The 19,725-nt window shown below is 46.3% G+C and overlaps 1 protein-coding gene across 6 annotated transcripts in view; it reads right to left on the bottom strand.

Moving 5' to 3' along the window:
- Nucleotides 1-19,725, bottom strand: part of SRGAP3 (SLIT-ROBO Rho GTPase activating protein 3) — a 383,768-nt gene that overhangs the window by 112,870 nt on the left and 251,173 nt on the right. For all 6 annotated transcript variants that reach the window (XM_063661806.1, XM_054482929.2, XM_054482932.2 and 3 more), the window contains one exon: nucleotides 11,066-11,228. In XM_063661806.1, the coding sequence (XP_063517876.1) occupies nucleotides 11,066-11,128 (63 nt within the window). In that variant the 5' untranslated portion in view covers nucleotides 11,129-11,228. The remainder of the gene's footprint in view (nucleotides 1-11,065; nucleotides 11,229-19,725) is intronic.

Here is a 19,725-nt window from a genome sequence, read left to right as displayed (position 1 = left end):
AACATGTATACAAGTGTATATGTATAATAACATGCACCATCCATCCAAAATCTCTTTTCAAAGCCATTAAACATACCATATCAAATTAATCATCCTTCAACTTGTCTCTGTTCATTTCACCCCCCATTCAAGAACCTTCAATGGATCTCTAATGTCTAGAAAGTAAATCCCAGCTTCTCACTCTGACACCCAAAGGCTTCCTTGACCTGTCTCCAACCTGACTTTCCTTATTTTTACCTTTAATTTCAATTTTCCAACATCTAAAACATGCAGAAAAGGAGAGCGAACAATAACAAACACCCAGGAACACACCACTCAAATTAGATAACAAAATTTTGTTATTTTTGCTTCAAAATTATTTTTAGGAAGCAAAATGTTACAGATACACTAGAAATGTTCTTGGTCTCCTTCCTTCCTCCCTCTTTCCTCAATTACAATTCTGACACTGCTGTGTATTCTTACACATTCTACATTTGCATAGCTTTATTTCAGCCAGGTGTCTAACCATATGAACCATATAAACTATTCATCTGTGTTCCAAGTTTTATAAAAATGTCATACTGTACCTTACTTTTTTCACCCAACATTAAGTTTTCAAGCTTTATTCACACTGATACTTGTAGATCTAGCGCCTCTTCACTATTGTATAAGATTCCATGGTGCAACTACCCACAACCTATTTAACCATTTCCCTAATGATGGACATTTAGGTTATTTCTCTGTTTCTCTGTTAGAAACACCACTGCAGCAAACATTCTCATACAGTTTTGTGTGTGAGCAGATATGCTAGAATAGCTTTGGGTTATATTTAGAAGTAAAATTGTTGGGTCAAAAGGTCCATACCCCTTCCAGCACTGTTACTAGATATTGCGTGATTGTTCTCTCAAGGAGCTGGACTTATTTACATGTTTCCTGGGAATGCATGAGGGTCCTGAGGCTCCACATTCTTGCCAGCACTTAGGATTGTTTTACCTACCAACTGGGAGTCAGATTGTATCTCATTTTGTTTTATTTTACCTTTTCCTGATTACCAGTAATTATGAGCACCTTTTCTTATATCACTGACCATTTAAGTTTCACTTTTTAATTTTTTTTTTAGGTAGGGTCTTGCTTGGTTGCCCAGGCTGGAGTGCAGTAGTGTAATCATAGCTCACTGCAGCCTCAACCTCCTGGGCTCAGGAGATCCTCCCACCTCAGCCTCCTGAGTAGCTGAGACCACAAGCACACACCACCACACCTGGCTAATTTTTTAAAAATTATTATCTGTAGACTCGGGGTCTCACTATATTGCCCAGGCTTGTCTTCAACTCCTGGCCTCAAGCAGTCCTCCCACCTCAGCCTCCCAAAGTGCTGAGATTACAGGTGTGAGCTGCACCTGTAATCCCAGACCATATCCGGCCTAAATTTCACTTTCTGTGGCTTATCAATTTTTATCACTTACCTATGTTTCTACTGGGTTGTTTTTCCTTTTCTTATTAATTTGTAAGAGCTGATTTTATATTCTGGGTATTAACCTTTTATTGATTCTGTATATGCCAAATATCTTCTCCTTGTCTTGGCCATATTTTCTATTTATTTATTATTGTATGGAAGATTTTTTATTTTTATATAATGAAATTAATCAATATTTTCTTTTATGGTTTGTGCTTTCTGATGTTTTCTTTAAGCAGCCTTTTCCTACACCAAGGTTTTAAATATTAAATGTAATCTACATTGTCTTTCAAAAGTCTTGAAGTGTTGCTTTCTACCTTTAGCACCTTAAGCTTTCCAGAATATATTTCTGTAAACTAATGTAAAGGCCTTATATTTTTCCATATGAGGAAAGTATATGTATATGTATATATAAAATCAGCTCTTACAAATAATAAGAAAAGGACAATCAGTTGAATCAGCCCCATTTACTAAGTAGTCATCCTTTTCCCTCTGATCTGTAATGCACCACTGTCGTTTACCAAGTTTCCATTTATGGAGGGCTCTGTTTCTGGGCTCTCTTCTGTCCAATTGATCAGTTTGTCTAGCCCTGCTCTAGTAATGTCTGACTATCACTCCAGAGGAAGCCTTGATATCTGATAAGGCCAATCCTCCAACAAATACCAAAAAATGTATAACCTTGCGAGGTACAGTGGCTCATGCCTATAATTCCAGCACTTTGGGAGGCTGAGATGGGAGGATTGCTTGAGGCCAGGAGTTCAAAAACAGCCTGGGCAACAAAGTGAGACCCTGTCTGTACAAAAACTAAAAAAAAAAAAAAAATTGCAGCGTGTAGTGGCATACTCCTGTAGTCCCAGCTACTCAGGAGGCTAAGGCAAGATGATTTCTTGAGCCCAGGAGTTCGAGGCTGCAGTGAGCTATGATCACACCACTGCACTCCAGCCTGGGCAACAGAGTGAAACCCATCTCAAAAAAACAAACAAACAAAACAAAACACAAAAAACAAAAATTAATCTTTATTGTCTTAATTTTCTTATCATGATCCAATAAATTTAGAAACTAAAAATAAGAAGGCTTTAAAAAAAAAACCTTTGAAATTATTTTTTTAAAAACCCAAACCTAATTCTGAATAATTCGTAGTCAAACAAATTATAATGAAAATTATGAAATATTTATATATGAATGAAAATGACAGCATCACTTATCAAAACTTCTGAGATGCAGCTAATTTGTAGCCTCAATGGCATCAATTTTCAATTATTCTTGTTTTCTAATGTATGCATTTCAATGACATTTTCTAATTGGATGTGGCTGGCACACAGAAGCATTATTAACTTCTGTATATTAATCTTTAAGCAGCCATCTTGCTGAACTCTATTCAGCAGCAAGTGTGACTTGCTGTTGGCTTTGATAATACCTTTTATCAGGCGGAGTTCCTATTTATTCCTGATTTGCTAAGAGTTTTTGTCTTAAATGATGAAAAATCAGAAGCATGCCTTTTAAGAGTCAAGGGTGTCACTTCCCTCCACACGGTACTGGACAAAGGTCCTAGCCAAGACAATAAGGCAAGAAAAAGAAATTAGAGGTTATAAAAGAAGAGACAAGACCACCATCATTTAGAACTAATCAGTGAGTGGTTCCTGAGCATATTTTCTTATTTCTGATCCTTTGTTTAACCTGTATGCCCTGAAAAAATCTTCCTTCATCCCATCTCCAATCTCATTCTCATTAAATTTCTTCTCAAAGTCCAAATAATCATCCTAATAATAGCTAATATATATTATTATATATTGTATATAATAGCTAATTATATATTATATATGTTTTACATTATTTTGTGTATATATATGTGTGTGTGTATATATATATGTGTATATATATATATGTGTATATATATATGTGTATATATATATATGTGTATATATATATGTGTATATATATATATGTGTATATATATATATATATATATATATATTAGAGACAGGGTCTCTATTGTCCAGGCTGGAGTACAGTGGTACAATCTTGGTGAACTGCAGCCCCAAACTCCCAGGCTTAAGCAATCCTCCAGCCTCAGCCTTGCAAGTAGCTTGGACTATAGGCATGAACCGCCACACCTGGCTAATTTTTAATTTTTCTGTAGAGATGTGGTATTGCTATGCTGCCCAAGCTGGTCTCAAGCTCCTGGCCTCAAGCAATCCTTCCACCTTGGCCTCCCAAAGTTCTGGGGTTACAGATGTGAGCCACCATGCCTGGCCTAATCGCTATAATATTATTTATAGATTGTTTATTGTGTACCAGGTAGACATTTTATATCATTTTTTAGTCCTTACAACAACCTTTTGATGGAGGCTATTATTAGTTCCACTTTGAAAATGACAAAACTGAGAGAGTTTAAGGGATTAGGCGGAGCTCACACAGCAGGAAAAGTGGCAAAACAGAGATGAAATCAGAGTCTGGCCCCAGCCTTGGCCACTGCACTAGACTACCCACCTCTTCGTGATCCAGGACCCAGACCTTCCTCCCACTGGCCTCTGCTTTGGTGTGGATTCCGTCTCCCACTTTCCCCAAATCTCTGCACATCTGTTGGGGACGCTGTGACGCACCACTCAGATCCCCTTCGGGCCTGGGGAAAGTATTCCCCCAGCTGCAGGAAAGTGCTGCCAATGGACTCCCTCAGGTGTCAGCCGCTTTGGAACTGCCTTGGCTGCACAGGCATCATCTGCTCAAGCCCACAGCCTCTTTTAGAGGGAGCCCACATCCAATGACTACCCAACAGGAGGGTTTAAAGGCTCAGTCTCCTCACTGTAGCTCAGGACAACTCTGAAGGGTCATCCCAGCTCCCCAACATCCTTAAGACTGCACCACAGTCCAACTTCTCTGTTTGCTAACTCCTACTTTCCTCCCTTTTTTGCTGCAGGAGGGAATCCCAAGCATCCTCCCTGATACACCCCTGCACCAAAATACAGTCTCAGAGCTGGCTTCCCAGGGAACCCTGGTGATAGATCCTAATTATTTGAGGCTCGCTTCAAATGCTGCTTCCCCCACCTCTAACCTTACCCAAACCTTCCCATCCCAGGTTAGAAGTTCCCCTCCCTCTGAACAAACTTCTGTGGTGATAACCATCCCTCTCTGCTGTATCTGAATGAGTTACCGCTTCACACCTGTCTCTGCTTTCAGACTGCACTGGAAGCTCCTTGAGGGAGAGGAGGGCATTGTGTCTGAGTCGTTTTTCTAACTACTTTACTTTTTTTTAATTAATTTTTTTTGAGACATGGTCTCACTCTGTCACCCAGTGCAATGCAGTGATCACAGCTCACAGCAGCTTCAACTTCCTGGACTCAAATGATCCTCCTGCCTCAACCTCCCGAGTAGCTGGGACCACAGGCAAATGCCACCATGCCTGCATAATTTACTTTTTGTAGAGACAGGGTGTCCCTGTTTTTCAGGCTGGTCTCAAACACCTGAGCTCAAGCGAGCCTCCCCCTCAACCTCCCAAAGTGCTGGGATCACAGGTGTGAGCCACTGCACCTGGCTCTATCTTCTTTGGCACCTGCCTTTATCACTAAGTATGGGCTCTGGGATTGGACACATCTGGATTCAAACCCTAACCTCACCTTTCTTGGCATCAGTTTCCTCATCTGTAAAATGGGATAATGGCAGCATCTTCATCTTAGGTTTGAAGAGTTAAATGTGTATAGAATGCTTAGCCCAGAGCCTGGCACACTGCAGGCATTTGCTCACTGTTTGTTATCTATAATTATTGTTTACCTACTATCATGCTAGTGCTAATATATGTTTATTAAATGAGTTGGGAGTGCCTGATGATGACCGGCTTAGCAGGCTCTACTGGCAGAGTGACCGTTCGTGACTTCATCTCCCTGGGAGACGGTGGAGATTGGCTGAAGGCGCCTCATCCCTTGGCAGGGTGCCCACTCTGCTCTCTCCCTCCTCCTTCCCCATGCAGGCCTCATAGCTGGACCCTCCAGCATGCAAACCCTCACTCCACTCTCTCATGCAACCAAAAAATAAAAAATAAACTTGGCTTTGAATCCAAGGCCACTGGGTGCTTTTGATCTCAGTTACAAAGCAAGGCAATTATTGAACACAAAAAGCCCTGATTTATTTATGAAATGCGATGGACATCTTCGAGGCGGGAACGAGAAAACTCACTCAAGACCAAGTCCTTGTTGCCACACAGTGAATGGTTGCTTTCAAACACAAGCCCCCCACACGGCCTTGCTTCTCTGCAAAGAGTCTTTCCTCATTAGCGCTTCTTCCCAACACCACAGCTTCCAACCATCAAATTCACATCACGGCCGGGGCAAGTAATTAAATTCCACAGGCATCAGAGCATAGAATAATGGATGGCTATTGTTAAGGAAGCTGAAGAAAACAGAATGAGGCTGGAAATGGAATGGGCTTCAATACCCAGTTTCAGAAACGGTTAGTGGGGAGCAGGAGAGCAAGTGGGATGCGGACTGACCCTCCCACCTGGTGCAGCACATGGGGTAGTGGCTTTAGTCCTGGAGCTGGAGGTGAAAACCTGAGTTTGGAGCCAGACTCTGCATTTGCCAAACATGAGCCTCAGTTTCCTCATCTGTGAAACGAGGAGGTTGGACTAGGAGTCGTTCTCTATGTATGGTCCCCAGAACAGAAGCATCAGTATCACCTGGGAATATGCTAGAAATGCAGGTTCTCAGGCCCCACCTTAAACCTACTGAATTGGAAACTGTGGGACTGGGGCCCAGCAGTCTGCATTTAATAAAGCCTCCAGGTGATCCTGATGCACGCTAGATTTTAAGAACCGCAGTTAGGTAATGTTTAAAGACAAAGCCAAATACTCAAATGCACAAAGGGCCAGAGAGGCAAAATCAAGGAGCCAAGTAAGGTAAAATACGCCAGCAGGGTCAGTGGAGTGGCAGAGACAGCGTGCCTAGGCTGACAGGGCTGGCAGCCACTCAGCTACTGCTAGCTGATGCCAAGTGTGAGTCCACGTGGGGCTGGTATAGTCAGAGCTTCTGATTTTGCAAGAGAAACACAAAATCGTGATTTTAGGAGAAATCTTGAAATGTTTAAATGTCAACTTAATCTTTCTTAACATAGTAAGGGCCAAGAAGATTATACGTCAGAGCCAAACTCAGTTGTGCACTGCCATTTTTCAGCCTCTGTTCTGAGTTTTTTCCTTCAACCTCCATCACAATAAACTCTACCCCCTGGCTCTTACCTTTCTCCAGACCCTGAACTCCCAACCTCCTTTCCCCATTCAACAGGCTCTTATTCATCCGTCAACACCCAACTCCAGGGGCACTTCCACTGTGAATTTATTCTCAACTCTTTGTCCCACTTTCCACCTCTCACTAAGAAGACAGAGAAGAATCAAACAGGAGGCCAAAGAATTGACACACAGAAGGTGACACCGAGGAGGAAGACATGGAGAAGTTACAAAACAGCCTTTTCCCACAGAGGAGGAATTAGCACCTCTTGGCAGTTTTTCTTGCTGCTTGAAAAATCATTCAAATAAGGACACCGATCCCATTTGACCAGAATCTAACAAAATGAAGTTTTAGAAGGGTAAATATGAAGAAACACAAAAGCAGAAGTCAAAGGCTGGATTAAAAAACAATTGGTACACAAATACCTGGGACTTTTTGCTGACTGAGAGTTCACTGTGTCAATCATGTGGTAAAACAATCATCAAAGAGGCAAACACCATCATGGGTCTTATTATGAGAAATAAAGTGTCTGGACAGCCCTGCTCTGCCGTGAGCTGCTCAGACCTTCCTAGAGTATTCCGACTGGTTCTGAATAGTAACTTTTGTAGGTCAGAGAAGACCTGAAGCATGACCCAGGGAGGGCGACTGTTATGGGGACAGAAACACAAAGCCAAATTCCAGGAGGACGATAGAAGGAACCTGGGACATCTGCCCATAGGCAGGAAGGAGCAGTGGATGGTCACGATTTCTGCCTTCAAGCAACTGACAGGTTTCCATGTGGGTGTGATCTGTTTGCCCCTCTAGGGATGATCAGGACCTGTGAGTGAAAACATTACAAGATTCCATTTTGGCATTCGGGAGAATTTTCTGTTGATCACGGATGTCCACACATGGAATGAGCTATCGTGAGAGGTAAGGAGCGTTCTTTATTGAGGGACATCTACAGCTGCTGTAGAGGATGATAAAAGGGCTGGAAAAGAGAGTCCAGTGGCCATCTCCTGTTTTATTTCTCCCTTCTTCTTGCAAAGGCACCCCTACTTTTCTTGGGGAACCACCCCTCACCCATTCTCAGTCCCACGGGTCAGGTGGAACTGAGTGTGCATCTGGCTTCAGGGATGGGTATGTTTCCCAGCCTGGTGAGGCAGAGCCCTGCAGCCCCCCAGCCACAGATGCAGCCCCCGGTGTGCTCACGTGACCCATGCTGGACCAATCACAGACCAAAAAATCCCATTCTGGGAAAAGGGACTTGAAGCAGAGAGGATGTAAGTCTGGAGATGCCAGGGGCCCTCTGGTTATCACATGGCCAGGGGGTGGGGCTGACTATAAAAGAGCCCCTAGCTCCCCCCCAAAAAAGGGAAACAGAGAAAACTGGAGCAGAGTTGCAGAAAGAGTTGCAGAAAGACAGAGTTCTAGTAACATCCTTTGTTCCCCTGAAGCCCCCCATGCCCGAAGCCAGGCTTATAACTAGTAAGGTCCCTTTTTCTCTTAAAGCGGGGCAAGCTGCATTTCTGCTGTCTGCCACCATAAGAGTCCTGATCACTAAAGATGGCCTCCTGGATCTCATTCAGTTTAATTTTGCTATGGCTGATCCACATCTCACACTTAAAGCAAGGGCCACGTGTATGTGCTTCTGGAATTTGAAGTGCTGCCTCTAGTCATAAGAACACACTCCACTGCAAAAGGGGAAATGGAGAATCATGAAAAGTTATTAAGTCAAACCACCTCCCGCATCAGTGAGAAGCTGGCAGGCAGGGCAGTTGCCCAGGCCCAAACCAGAAGATAGGCACAGGACAGACACCTGGCCTAGAAGCCGCTCCCATCTCCCGCAGCCTCACTGCCAGACTGTGGCTTAGTAGAGCCCTAGGACCCCAGCTCAGACATGGGGAGTGGTTTCTATTCTTAGTGATCACTGGCAAGCTACCATTTAATAAGCACCTACTGGATACCAGGCCTGGGCTGGACACTTGGCTCACCTCTACATATTAAAGCGGCCCCCTGTGAAGTTGGCATTGTTACCAGCTCCATTTCCCAGATGACAAAACGGAGACTCAGAGAGACTTGCCCAGGGTGCAGTGATAGGCAGTTCTGAGACAAACTCCAAAAGCCCAGCCACTCTGCCTCCTGCTGGTAATGACAAGGGGCCCAAAGCAACCAAGTCTGGGTTCTCCTTGCAGCCTCCCAACGCTTTACTTCCTCACCTGTAAAATGAGGTGAGTGAGGATCCCCAGTCTGACCAGAGAGCAGCCTCCATAGTTGCTTTGAGGTCTGCGGGAACTATTATTATGTAAAGAGTGCCGGCCTCCGTTCCGAAATTAGGTATAACTGATGCAACACAAGGGGGCCGTGCTGTGCAAAGTCAGCCAGCCAGGCTCTGTCCGCGCCTCTCTCCAAAGCCCCTGTGGGCTGGGCTGTTTCCTTTGTTCCACAGGCACAGGCCTGGTAACAAGGCAGCCAGGAGCTCAGCTGTAGACATTTTTTTCATTATTTTCCACCCTGTTAACCTCCATCACAAGTCAGGCTGCTGTCAGCCTAAATGAGAACTGAAAAGATTTATCTCACTTGTCCCAGGGCTCAGCTCAGGAAAAAGACCCTTCATTTCCTAAAGGCTTTGATGACCCTTTCTCTGTGAGTCACTCCCACCAAGGAAAAAAGATGTGACAGCAGCAGCAGGCGGGGGCTGGGAATGGGACCAACAGTCCAAACTTGCAGACGTCTGGATCACTTCAGTTTGGCTTTGCAAAGCACTGTGTAATTTTTTTTTCTTTGCACTGTATTTACCTTCCTAATTATGTTTGCTTATGCAATATGAAACTTAGCCCACATTTCATAAACACAACCCCAGAAGGAGACCAGAAGCATATTGTGTGGCAGGAGAAAATTAGCCTGCGATTACAATTTTGCTATAGAAGTAATCCTCAAAGTGGACAATCCAAACACAGACCATGGAGAGATGATTATATTTTCAATCAACTTGTCCCCTTCTTTGTGCTTCTAGCAATCTCAGATCACCAAACCCCTGAAACTGGCACCTGGCAAGAAGAGATGAGCTAGATTCTTTTGGTAATAATAGTCTCTTAAATTTGCATAATAATAGTCAGCTTTCATGAGCACTTACTAAGTGCCAGGTGATGCTCTCCACGCTGTACACAGGAACAACAAGCCTGTTAATCCTTCCATCTGCCATGGGTATTTATCTCCATCCCCATTTCACAAATGAGGAAACTGAGGCACAGAGCATTGAAGTAACAAGCCCAAAGATACACAGCTAATAAATGATGGAACCAGGATTATGAACCCAAGAATTTAAGAATTCTGGACCCAGAGGCCACATCCCAAACCACTTTGCAATAATGCCACTCTCCCCGCACACCATTTGTTTAACGCTCACCCTCCTGGGAAGTAGCTGATCTTAACCCTGCAGGATAGACAAAAAGGATGAGTTTCACAGAGGCTAAATAACTTACCCATTTTACAGACAAGGAAACTGAAATTCACAAAAGTGAGTTTAGTTCTTCAAACAGTTGCACAGCACCTTGTACATGCCAGGCACTGTGCAAGGAACGTGGGATACAGAGACCTCAGTGCTCCTTCCACACTCAGCTTCTGGATGTTTATATGGGTAAAACCTTTCTGAAGGCAATAAGGTACACTGTCAAAAGCATTAAAAATGAGCATACTTCCGACTCTAAAATTCCCACTGCAGAAACTGATCCTAAGAAAGTAACAGCGAATGTGACAAAGAAGCTCACGGCAGTGTTATTTATAAGAGTAAAATAACAGAAATAAACTAAGTGCTCAACAATAAGAGATTAAATAAATTAGAGTACATCTATACAATGAAATACTATGTAATCATTCAGAATGTTATAGAAATATACTATTGATGTGGGAAAATGTAATAGAGTATTATGTAATTTGTTAGGTGACATAAGCAGGTAGTAAAATCATATATGCATTATGATCTGATTTGGAAAAAATACATAGGTACACTAGAAAATATACAAATTTAAGCAGTCTCAGAAAATGTATTTGCGTTTGTACACGAGAAATTCCTAGGATATCAAAGTGATTATCTCCAAACAATGCCATTTCAGGTGATTTTAATTTTTGTGTGTGTGCTCATCTTCATTTTTTAAAATTTTCTACAATGAATATGTACTACTTACCTAGCCATGCAAAGGTTTTTATTTTTGTGGCAGTGGTTGCTAAAGTGGCTAAGACCACACACTCTTTAAAAGGCACATCCAGGGTTCAAATGGGCTGGGGTCCCAAGTCCAGCCCTCAGCCATTTGCATCCTTCAATGCACCTGCCCCTCCTGGTCCCTTGTCTCCAAACCACATCCCACCCTGGCTGGTATACTGTTACCATGGGCCAGCTTGGGGCAAAGACCTGGGACACATAGAGCAGCCCACTTGCCTACCTTTTTGAAGAGTCTGATGACATCCTCACTGATCTGGGAGAGGCGGACGATGACATTGTTCATGAAGATGTCATTGAGGGTGGCATGGTCTCGGCTCTCCCGCCGGGTCTGATGCAGAACCAGATACCAACAGTTCACAGGCGAGAGGAGGTACTGGTCCTTCCTGTGGAAACCAAGAAAGCTCAGGTTGGCTACACTGGAACTGTCATCCAACAGTGGTTTATGCTGTCACCCACTTCAGCTCTTTTAACCTCCACGGTGCCCCTTCAAGGTCAGTCTTGTTGTTACACCTTATACAGTTGGGGAAACAGGCTACAATGCTGAAGGGCTCCTCCAAGGTCACAGACCAGCACTGGGGCCAGAACCCAGGTCTTTGACACCTATGCGGTTCTACTCTCCCACTGAATGTGGTGCTTGCTCCAGGTACCTCTACCTTCTGGGAAGAAGCTACCTCCCCTGGGGCTAAGAAATACTAAACCAACTGTTTTTTAAATATTATACTTGTATGATTTCTGGAACTATGCAATAGAAAGAACAAAAAGTAGGTACTTCCACTCCCCCATTCTGCCTTCCTCAACCCCTGTAATTTTCTTGGGCTCTTAACTTCTTTGTTCTTCCCCAGGGATTGGCTTCTGTCTCTTGACCTCTTGGAAACACATGCCTTTGCCCCTCCACAGAGCTGTTGGGAAAGGGGCTAGGAGGGTTCAGATTCTGTCTTCAGGAGGAAGGGTTAAGGAAAATGCAAGTACCTAAAAGACAAATAACCCTTTGTCCTGCAATGACTGATAGGTTATTAGCACTCTCTAGCTGGGTGTGATGCTAAAGCAGGGGTTCTTAAAGTGTGCTCCCAGACCAGCAGCAAGAGCATGACCTGGGGACTGGTTAGAAATGCAGAGTCTCCAGTCCCACTCCAGACCTGCTGAGTCACACACTCTTGGGGTGGGCCCACAATCTGGGCTTTACCAAGCCCTCCAGGGGTTTCGGATACTCACTCAAGTCTGAGAACCACAGATCCTTATACTATTGTTTCCCAAAGCTCAGGATGCTAATGAGACCAGAGAAAATCTGTCTCTTGGCTCTGCAGATGCTCCTCAACTTACTATGGGGCTACATCCTAATAAACCCATCACAAGTTGAAGATATCCTAAGTTGAAAATGCATTTAGTAAGCCCAAACTACGGAACATCATAGTTTAGCCTACCCTACCTTAAACGTGCTCAGAACACATTAGCCTACGGGTGGGCAAAATCATTGCACACAAAGCCTATTTTCTAATAAACTGTTGAATATCTTATGTAATTAGTTGAATGCTATCCTGAAAGTGAAAAACAGAATGGTTTTATGTGTACTTGAAATATGGTTTATACTGAATGTGTATCACTTTCACAACACTGTAAATTCTCAAAATTAGTAGTCAACCCATGGTTAAATTAAGGACCATCTGTATTTGCCAAAGACCCCTCTGTGAGCCTCAGGAAAGGGTGGATACACCCTGTTATCCAGGAAGGAAGAGACAGGTCAATTCAAAAGCAAAACCAAACCAATAACCGTTTCCTGCCACGCAGGGCACCTATGCTAAAGCTCTTGTCCTCTGACCCAGAGTATCTCCCTGACTCCTTTCCAGTGTGGAGAGAGATGTTGGAAAGGCAGGATGTGAGGGGAGAGGCCAGGGTTCCCCCAGGCCTGCCTTGTCCCACCCCTGTCCTGAGTGTGGACCACCTCCAGGAGCTGGCCAAGGTTCTGTTCTCAGAAAACACAGCCTCCCACTATTAGTGTTTTTTGAGGAAGGCAATTGATAGAGTTTGGTTTTGTCCCCACCCAAATCTCAACTTGAATTGTATCTCCCAGAATTCCCACATGTTGTGGGAACGGTCTTGGGGGCCAGTCTTTCCCGTGCTATTCTCGTGATAGTGAATACGTTTCATAAGATCTGATGGGTTTATCAAGGGTTTCTGCTTTTGCTTCCTCCTCATTTTCTCTTGCCACCACCATGTAAGAAGTGCCTTTCACCTCCCACCATGATTCTGAGGCTTCCCCAGCCATGTGGGACTGTGAGTCCAATTAAACTTCTTTTTCTTCCCACTCTTGGGTATGTGTTTATCAGCAGTGTGAAAATGGACTAATACAGCAATTCTGCTGACTCCCACTATGACCACATACACCTCCCCAAAGCCAAGCAGAAGGACCTCTGAACTGCTGTCCCCACCCCACTCCCACCACCCCATCTCTCCCTATCTCCTGGGGCTTGGGAAGGTAGGTGGGGCAGGGCTACCTTGACTTCAAGGAATTTTTCTTTTTCTCACCAAATGTGCTAAAAATCTATCTAGGCAGCAGAAATTTGAGAGAATAAAATTAGATTTAGATAAAGGATGGGAACTATCTAAGGAAAAGGGAGGATGATGAAGCATTTACAACACTGCTGTGAAACAAACAGATTTCTCCTTGGCTTATAGCCTAGAGAAAAAGCCAGGACACTACAATTAGACCCCAACTAGAATCCCTCAGCATCTACTGTGTCAGGTCTTGGGTGGGTTCTGGGCACCCAAAGGTGGCTGTGATGCACACTCTGCCTTGGAGGGGCTCACTGCTGAGTGGCTGCATCAGAAAAAAAGAATTAGAGAGGAAGGTGGTTCCAGTCTATAACAGAGACATACGCAGAGCATCAGTTCTGCTGGAGAAGCTGCAGAAGGCATCGTTCTCCTCCAGTGCGTTCTGGGTACCAGGCGCGTGGCCTCTTCTATTCCCACTGGGGCCTTGACGCTTTTCCCTCTGCCTGGAATACCACAGTCCCTGCTCTTCTCATGAATGCCTGTTTCTATTACTGTAGGTTCAGCTTAGATGATACCTCCCTAGAGAACACTCCCTTGACCACAAGCTAAGGCAGTGGTTCTCAGTGTGGCCCCTGAACCAGCAGCAGCAGCATCACTTAGGAACTTGAAAGTACAAGTTCTCAGGGCAGCCCCAGACTACGTGTACTCAGAAGCCCTAGGACTGGGCCCAGAATCTGTGTTTTAACAAGCCCTTGAGGTGATTTGGATGCATACTCAAGTTACAGAACTTCTACCTCAAGGAGTTTCCATCTCTCCCCCTCACCCTACTGTGAGCTCTTTGATAGCAGGGATCATTTCTATTGTGTCATCACGTCTAGCACCCAGCAACGTGCCTGCCATGTAGCAGATGCTATGGAAGAAAGACCCATGAAAAAGGATTGCATTTGTGCTGGGTCTTGAAGGATGGGTAGGAGTTTTCCAAATGGTCAGAAGTCAGAGAAAGGATGGAATTGTGGGTAGAAGGAACAGTGGGTACAAATATAGTGAAGTAGCTCAGAAGAGCTGGAATTCTGAGTGTGTTAGTGGAGGACTGTAGGACATGAGGCTGGGGATACAGATTAAAGGCCCAATTGTGGGGGAGACTGCCAGACTAAGGGGGTGAGACCCCTTATCTTCTAGACCACATAGTTCTCAACCTGTCCTATACACTAGAATCAACTGGGGAGCTTTTAAAAAAACACCAAGACCCAGGACCCATCCAAGACAAAATCAGAATCTCTGGGGGTAGCGCATGGTACTCATATTTTTATACTCTCTAGAAGATTCTAATGTGCAGCCAGAGTTAAGAATGCCTGCTTTAAGCCGGGTGCAGTGGCTCATGCCTGAGTCCCAGGGCTTTGGGAGGCTGAGGTAGGAGGATCACTTGAGTCCAGGAGTTCAAGACCAGCCTGGGCAACATAGCAAGACTCCATCTCTACAAAAAATTTAAAAATTAGCCGGGCGTAGCGGCACACACCTGTAGTCCTAGTTACTTGGGAGACTGAGGTGGGAGGATCACTGGAGCCCGGAAGGTGGAAGCTGCAGTGAGCTATGATCATGCCACTGCACTCCAGCCTGAGTAATAGGCAAGACTCAGTTTCTAAAATAAATAAGAATGTCTGCTATGGGCAGTGGGGAGCCATGGAAGTTATTTCAGCAGAGGTAGGATATAACCAACATGTGTTTTGGCATGATCATGGAAGGCAGATTGGAGGATGAAGGGATGGATGGGTAGGTGGGTGGGTGGATGAGCAGGGATATGGGGCTTTTGGTAAGAGGACCAGGCAAGAGGTAATCTTAGTTCAAAAGAGAAATGGTGAGGCCTGGGTGTGGTCTTTTGGCCAGAGAAGGATGGACTTGAGAGATTTCTCAACAGGAGAGCAGATCCTCTTGGAAACTTCCTGGAAACAGCAGAAAGAGGAGGAAGGAGCAGACGGTGATTCCGAGGCTCAGATCTTAGGCGACTGGGTAGATGCTGATGACATGAACTGAGATAAGAACTGCAAGGGGAGCAGTAGGTTTGGACAGAAAATGCATTGCTTGTCTCATTTTCACCGCTTCCTAGGTGGTGATGGAAATGGAAAGATTAAAGGAGAGATGAGATAATTGAGCTGTTACCTAAATTACTTCAGGGGCTTAGCTGAACCTGGGAGGTAAGAAGTGAACAGCACCAGGGAATTAAATGTGCAAAATTATGGAAGCCACAGCCAGAAGGTGAGTTTCAGAGGGAAGGAAAAACACAAGTGATCTGGAACTGATGGGGAACTGCTGGGACAGTTTGGGGACCATTAACTAGGTCATCTAGCCAGAGAGATGAGATGAGAGGAAGGGCAGAGAGGACAGCGCTGTCCTTATCAGAAGCTGCAAGCCAGGAGGCAGTGCGGGGTAAGACAGAATTGCAGGAGGCAGAGCGAGCCAAGGCAAGGAGGAGGAGGTTACCCGAAAGCAGCCGAAGACTCAAGTTGAAGTGAGCAGCTGCTGTGAAGATTCCTTCCAGCCCTTGTTCACTCCTTGCATTTGTGTGTCTGTGCTGGGCAGGACTAGGTGCTGCGAGTGCAGGAGCAACCAAGGCTGCAAGACCCTGCCCTGCAAGTCTTCCACTTGAGTAAGAAGATTCACAAGGAACAGAAAGTGATGAGGCAGCCTCATCAATGCAGTCATGGGAAGGAGGCTATGGAGCAGAGAGGAGCCTCCTTCCCCAGATCTGGTGGTGAGGTTGGTCATGCATGGCTTCCTGGAGGAAACGCTTTCTAGACTGAGAACTGAAGCCTGGACTGGAGTTTCACAGGGAGGAGGCTTCAAAGGGGAGAAATGTGATGAGCAAAGGCCCAGGGAGGAGCAGGAGAGGGAGGAGCAGGTAGGGAGGGGGCCCAAGCATGGTGTTCTGGGGTAGGAGAGTGAGGACAGCAGGTGAACATGGAGACTGAGGCAGGGGCCACTTGGCAAAGGGCCTTTAACTCTCATTAGAGTTCAAGCTCTGTCCTGAGGTCAGCAAGCAGACCTTGAAGGGTTTACAGAAGGGGAGTGAAAGGGTAAAACTGCACTTTCAAACTCTCACTCTGGCTGCTGTGCAGAGCCAAGGGCCGGGAGAGAAACTGAGGGATTCAAGAAAGGCTTAGGTAGGAAATTGACTGGACAGGGAGATTGACGGGATGGAGTTAGGGCTGCAAGTTGAGAGAGAGCAAAAGATGTCCAGGATGACTCTTCGGTTTTTGGTTTGGGCACCTGGGGGAGTAGAAGGAGCCTCTGTGGAGATGAAGAGGAGCAGGTCAAGGGTGGGGAAGGGAGGGAGGACGATGAGTTCAAGTTGAACAGGACGAGTCTAAAAGGCTGTGGGGCATCCAGATGGAGCTATCTGGGCTGGAGAGACAAACATGGAAGCCAGCAGCAAAGAGTTGGATGCTATTTAAAACCACACAACAACAAGGAAGGCTTTACAAATGCCGTGGCCACATGGCAGGAGAGGTGAATCCCCGGGAAGCCTGGCAAGGCTGTGGCCGGAGGGCTGGGGCAGGGCCAAGCCGCGGTGGCGCCTCCCCTCCTGCTTCCCTGAAAGAGGGCAAGATGGGGCAATGTGCAGCCCGGCCTTCTCTGAGGTGCTGTCCCAGGCCTGCCGTCCGATCAGCGGCCCATTCTCTAGGTCCATCCCAGCATGGGAAACTGCTGGTTCTGCACCCCCACCTTCTCCCAGCCCTGGCTCCCTCCTGTGGGGCAGGTCATTTGTAGTCTAAAAGGCTGGGGTGAACTCTTGACCCACAGCCAGGGTCAAGAGCTGCTCTGTAGAAAGCTAGCATGTGTGGCCTTGGCCACAATGGTACCAGGCAGGCTCTACCACGTCTGAAAGAAGAAAGAAGGCCCACAGATGGGACTCAGAACAGCAGTAGAGAACAGAAAGCCACCTGGACGTGGGCATGGGTGTTCACCGGTGTCTGCCATGCTAGCTGTGGACTCTGGGCAGGCCACCTATCCCCTGTAGCCTGGCCACTCACACCATGGAGTCACTCTGGGCTTACATGCCAGAAGAGAGCTCTGCAGTCATTCTTCAGCAGTTCATGCATTCCATACATTTTTGTTGAATATTTCGTATAGATCAGACCCCAGGGACACAATCTTGAGCCCAACAGACAGAGTTCCTGCCTTCATGGAGCAGACAGTCTGGTGAAGAGACAGACACCCACCACGAGCCCACGAATGTGGGTAGAGTTAGAAGTGCAGAATGTGCTGGAACAGAGGGGAGCCTGTGCCATGAGTGCCTGTAATAAGGGGGCTGGCCTGATTTTTGGGTCACTAAAGTGTCCCCAAGGAAGAGGTCATTAAGCTGGGCTCCAAAGGAAGAGTTGGAGGGCGCTAGTGAAAGGGGCTGGGCAGGTGGGCTGGTGAGAGAAGGCTCCAGGCAGAGGGAACAGAATGGGCAAAGGCGCTTCAGGGCGGAGAGCTTGGTGTATTTAAGGAACTAGGTAAAGAACAGCCTGGCTGGAGTGGGAGGCAAGGCAGAGGAGGAAGAGGAGGAAGAGGGTGCAGAGTGAGGCTGGAGGGGCCTGCAGGGTCTCACGCACTCCATCCTGTCCCCATCTGGCTCACACTGGGACTGCAGGAGGGAGGAAGCACGAAGGCCGCGGACCGCAGAGCCAGACACCAGGCTGCAGAAAACTTAAGCCTCTGCCTTCCCTGTTCCTGGGGTTGTTTGCCCCTTTCGAAAGCGGAACCCCTTTGACCTGAGATCCAGCTCTCTGTGCCAGCAGCCACTTTTGTCTTCTGCAGCCTCATTTTTGGAAGACATCAGAATGAATGAGGGCCAGTGCTCTCGGCCAAGGCACTCAGCGACCCTTCTGCTTCTCCAATCTTTCATGCAAGCGTCGACCCAGCAAGCAGAAGCTGCTGAACTAAGACATCACGTTAGAAATTTTGCATATGTATGTATATATTTTCTTTTTTTATGGCCAGAAAATAGCAATGAACATTACTGGTGAGTCACAGCTTTCTTTCTTTGGCTAGGGGATCTGGATATGAGGTTCCAGGAGACTGCAGCTAGGGGAGCCAGGCCTTGCCAAGCTAGTGAGTTGGGAAAATGAAATTAGCAGTGAGCCAGTTTCTCCAGCTTCTCGGCTGAGGGCCGGAAAATTCCGCTTAGCAAACAAAACCCATTTCCAAGCTTGCAGAGCCTCATGTTCCAGATGAATCCAAAGCCGCTGCCCTGGGACCAGGGTCCCTCTGGGAGGAAGGCAAGCTCCTGCTCGGGCTTCCTTCCCCGTTCCAGGACCTTCTCAGGCCTCACACTGGGCTTGCCTCCGAGAAATGCTACCTCAATCAGTTCTATGGCCAGAAAGGTGCATTTAACCTCCTGCTACCTAAGCTGCCCCAAGCAGGATTCGGGATTCATTGCACTTGCTTGTAGCATGAATCATCAATTCAGCCAATAGTAAGTGTGTGCCTGTTTTGTGCCAGGCAATGGTAAGCAAAATGAGCCACACTTCCCGCTTCGTGGAGCTTACAATCTAGTGGGGGTCTCAGATAACAATCAGATAATCACAAAAATCTATAGAAAATGGCAGCAGGAAGAAGGGCTCTGAAGGAGAAATGCATGGAGTCCGGAGAGTGTTTAAGAGGGGGCTGCCCTCTCCTGGGGAAGGCAGAGGGGAGGGAGCATCAGGGGACCCTGGGGTCCTTCTCATCACTGAGACCTGAGCTGAGCTACTTCTCCTCCTGGATGCCTCCCTGGCCACCTACACACCCTATGTCACACTATGTCATTGTCATTACAGCACTCCACACCTGATGCTTGTTGTGTTCTTTTCCTTTTTGCTTCTGGTCTTTGTCCCCTCTCTAGGTTATATCTGTCCTACTCACCAGTGTTTCTCTGGTGCCCAGGCCAACCTGGGCTCATAGGCACTCTCAGAAAATATTTGTGAGTAGGTGAAAAGTGCCCCCTGAGCTCAGACTAGAAGGATGGGTAGGTTTTAACACAGCACAGCGATAAAGAAGAGCATTCCCAGAAATAAGCGTGAAGCTCTCATGGGCATGGGCATCATCTGGAACTGACAGAAAGTGAGTGTGGCCAGAGGGCAGAGAGGGGCTGGATGAGGGTCAGACAAGACTGAACATGTAGCACAGCCAGGGCCCTGAAGAACAAGACATGCATGGGGCTGCATACTAGTTTTCTAGGTGCTGTCACACAGGACCATAGAGTGGCTCAGACAACAGGTATGTGTTGTCTCACAGTCCTGGAGGCTGGAAGTCTGAGATCAAGGTGTCGGCAGGGTTGGTTCCTTCCAAGGGCCGTGAAGGAGGATCTGTCCCAGGCCTCTCTCCTGGCTCCTGGTGGGTTGCTGGAGATCTTTGCTGTCCTTGGTG

Source organism: Pongo pygmaeus, chromosome 2 (genome assembly GCF_028885625.2).
Source record: "Pongo pygmaeus isolate AG05252 chromosome 2, NHGRI_mPonPyg2-v2.0_pri, whole genome shotgun sequence".
NCBI classification, from domain to species: Eukaryota; Metazoa; Chordata; class Mammalia; order Primates; family Hominidae; genus Pongo; species Pongo pygmaeus.
The sequence above is the reverse complement of the archived record's forward strand: the minus strand, read 5'-3'. Positions and strand labels throughout refer to the sequence as shown.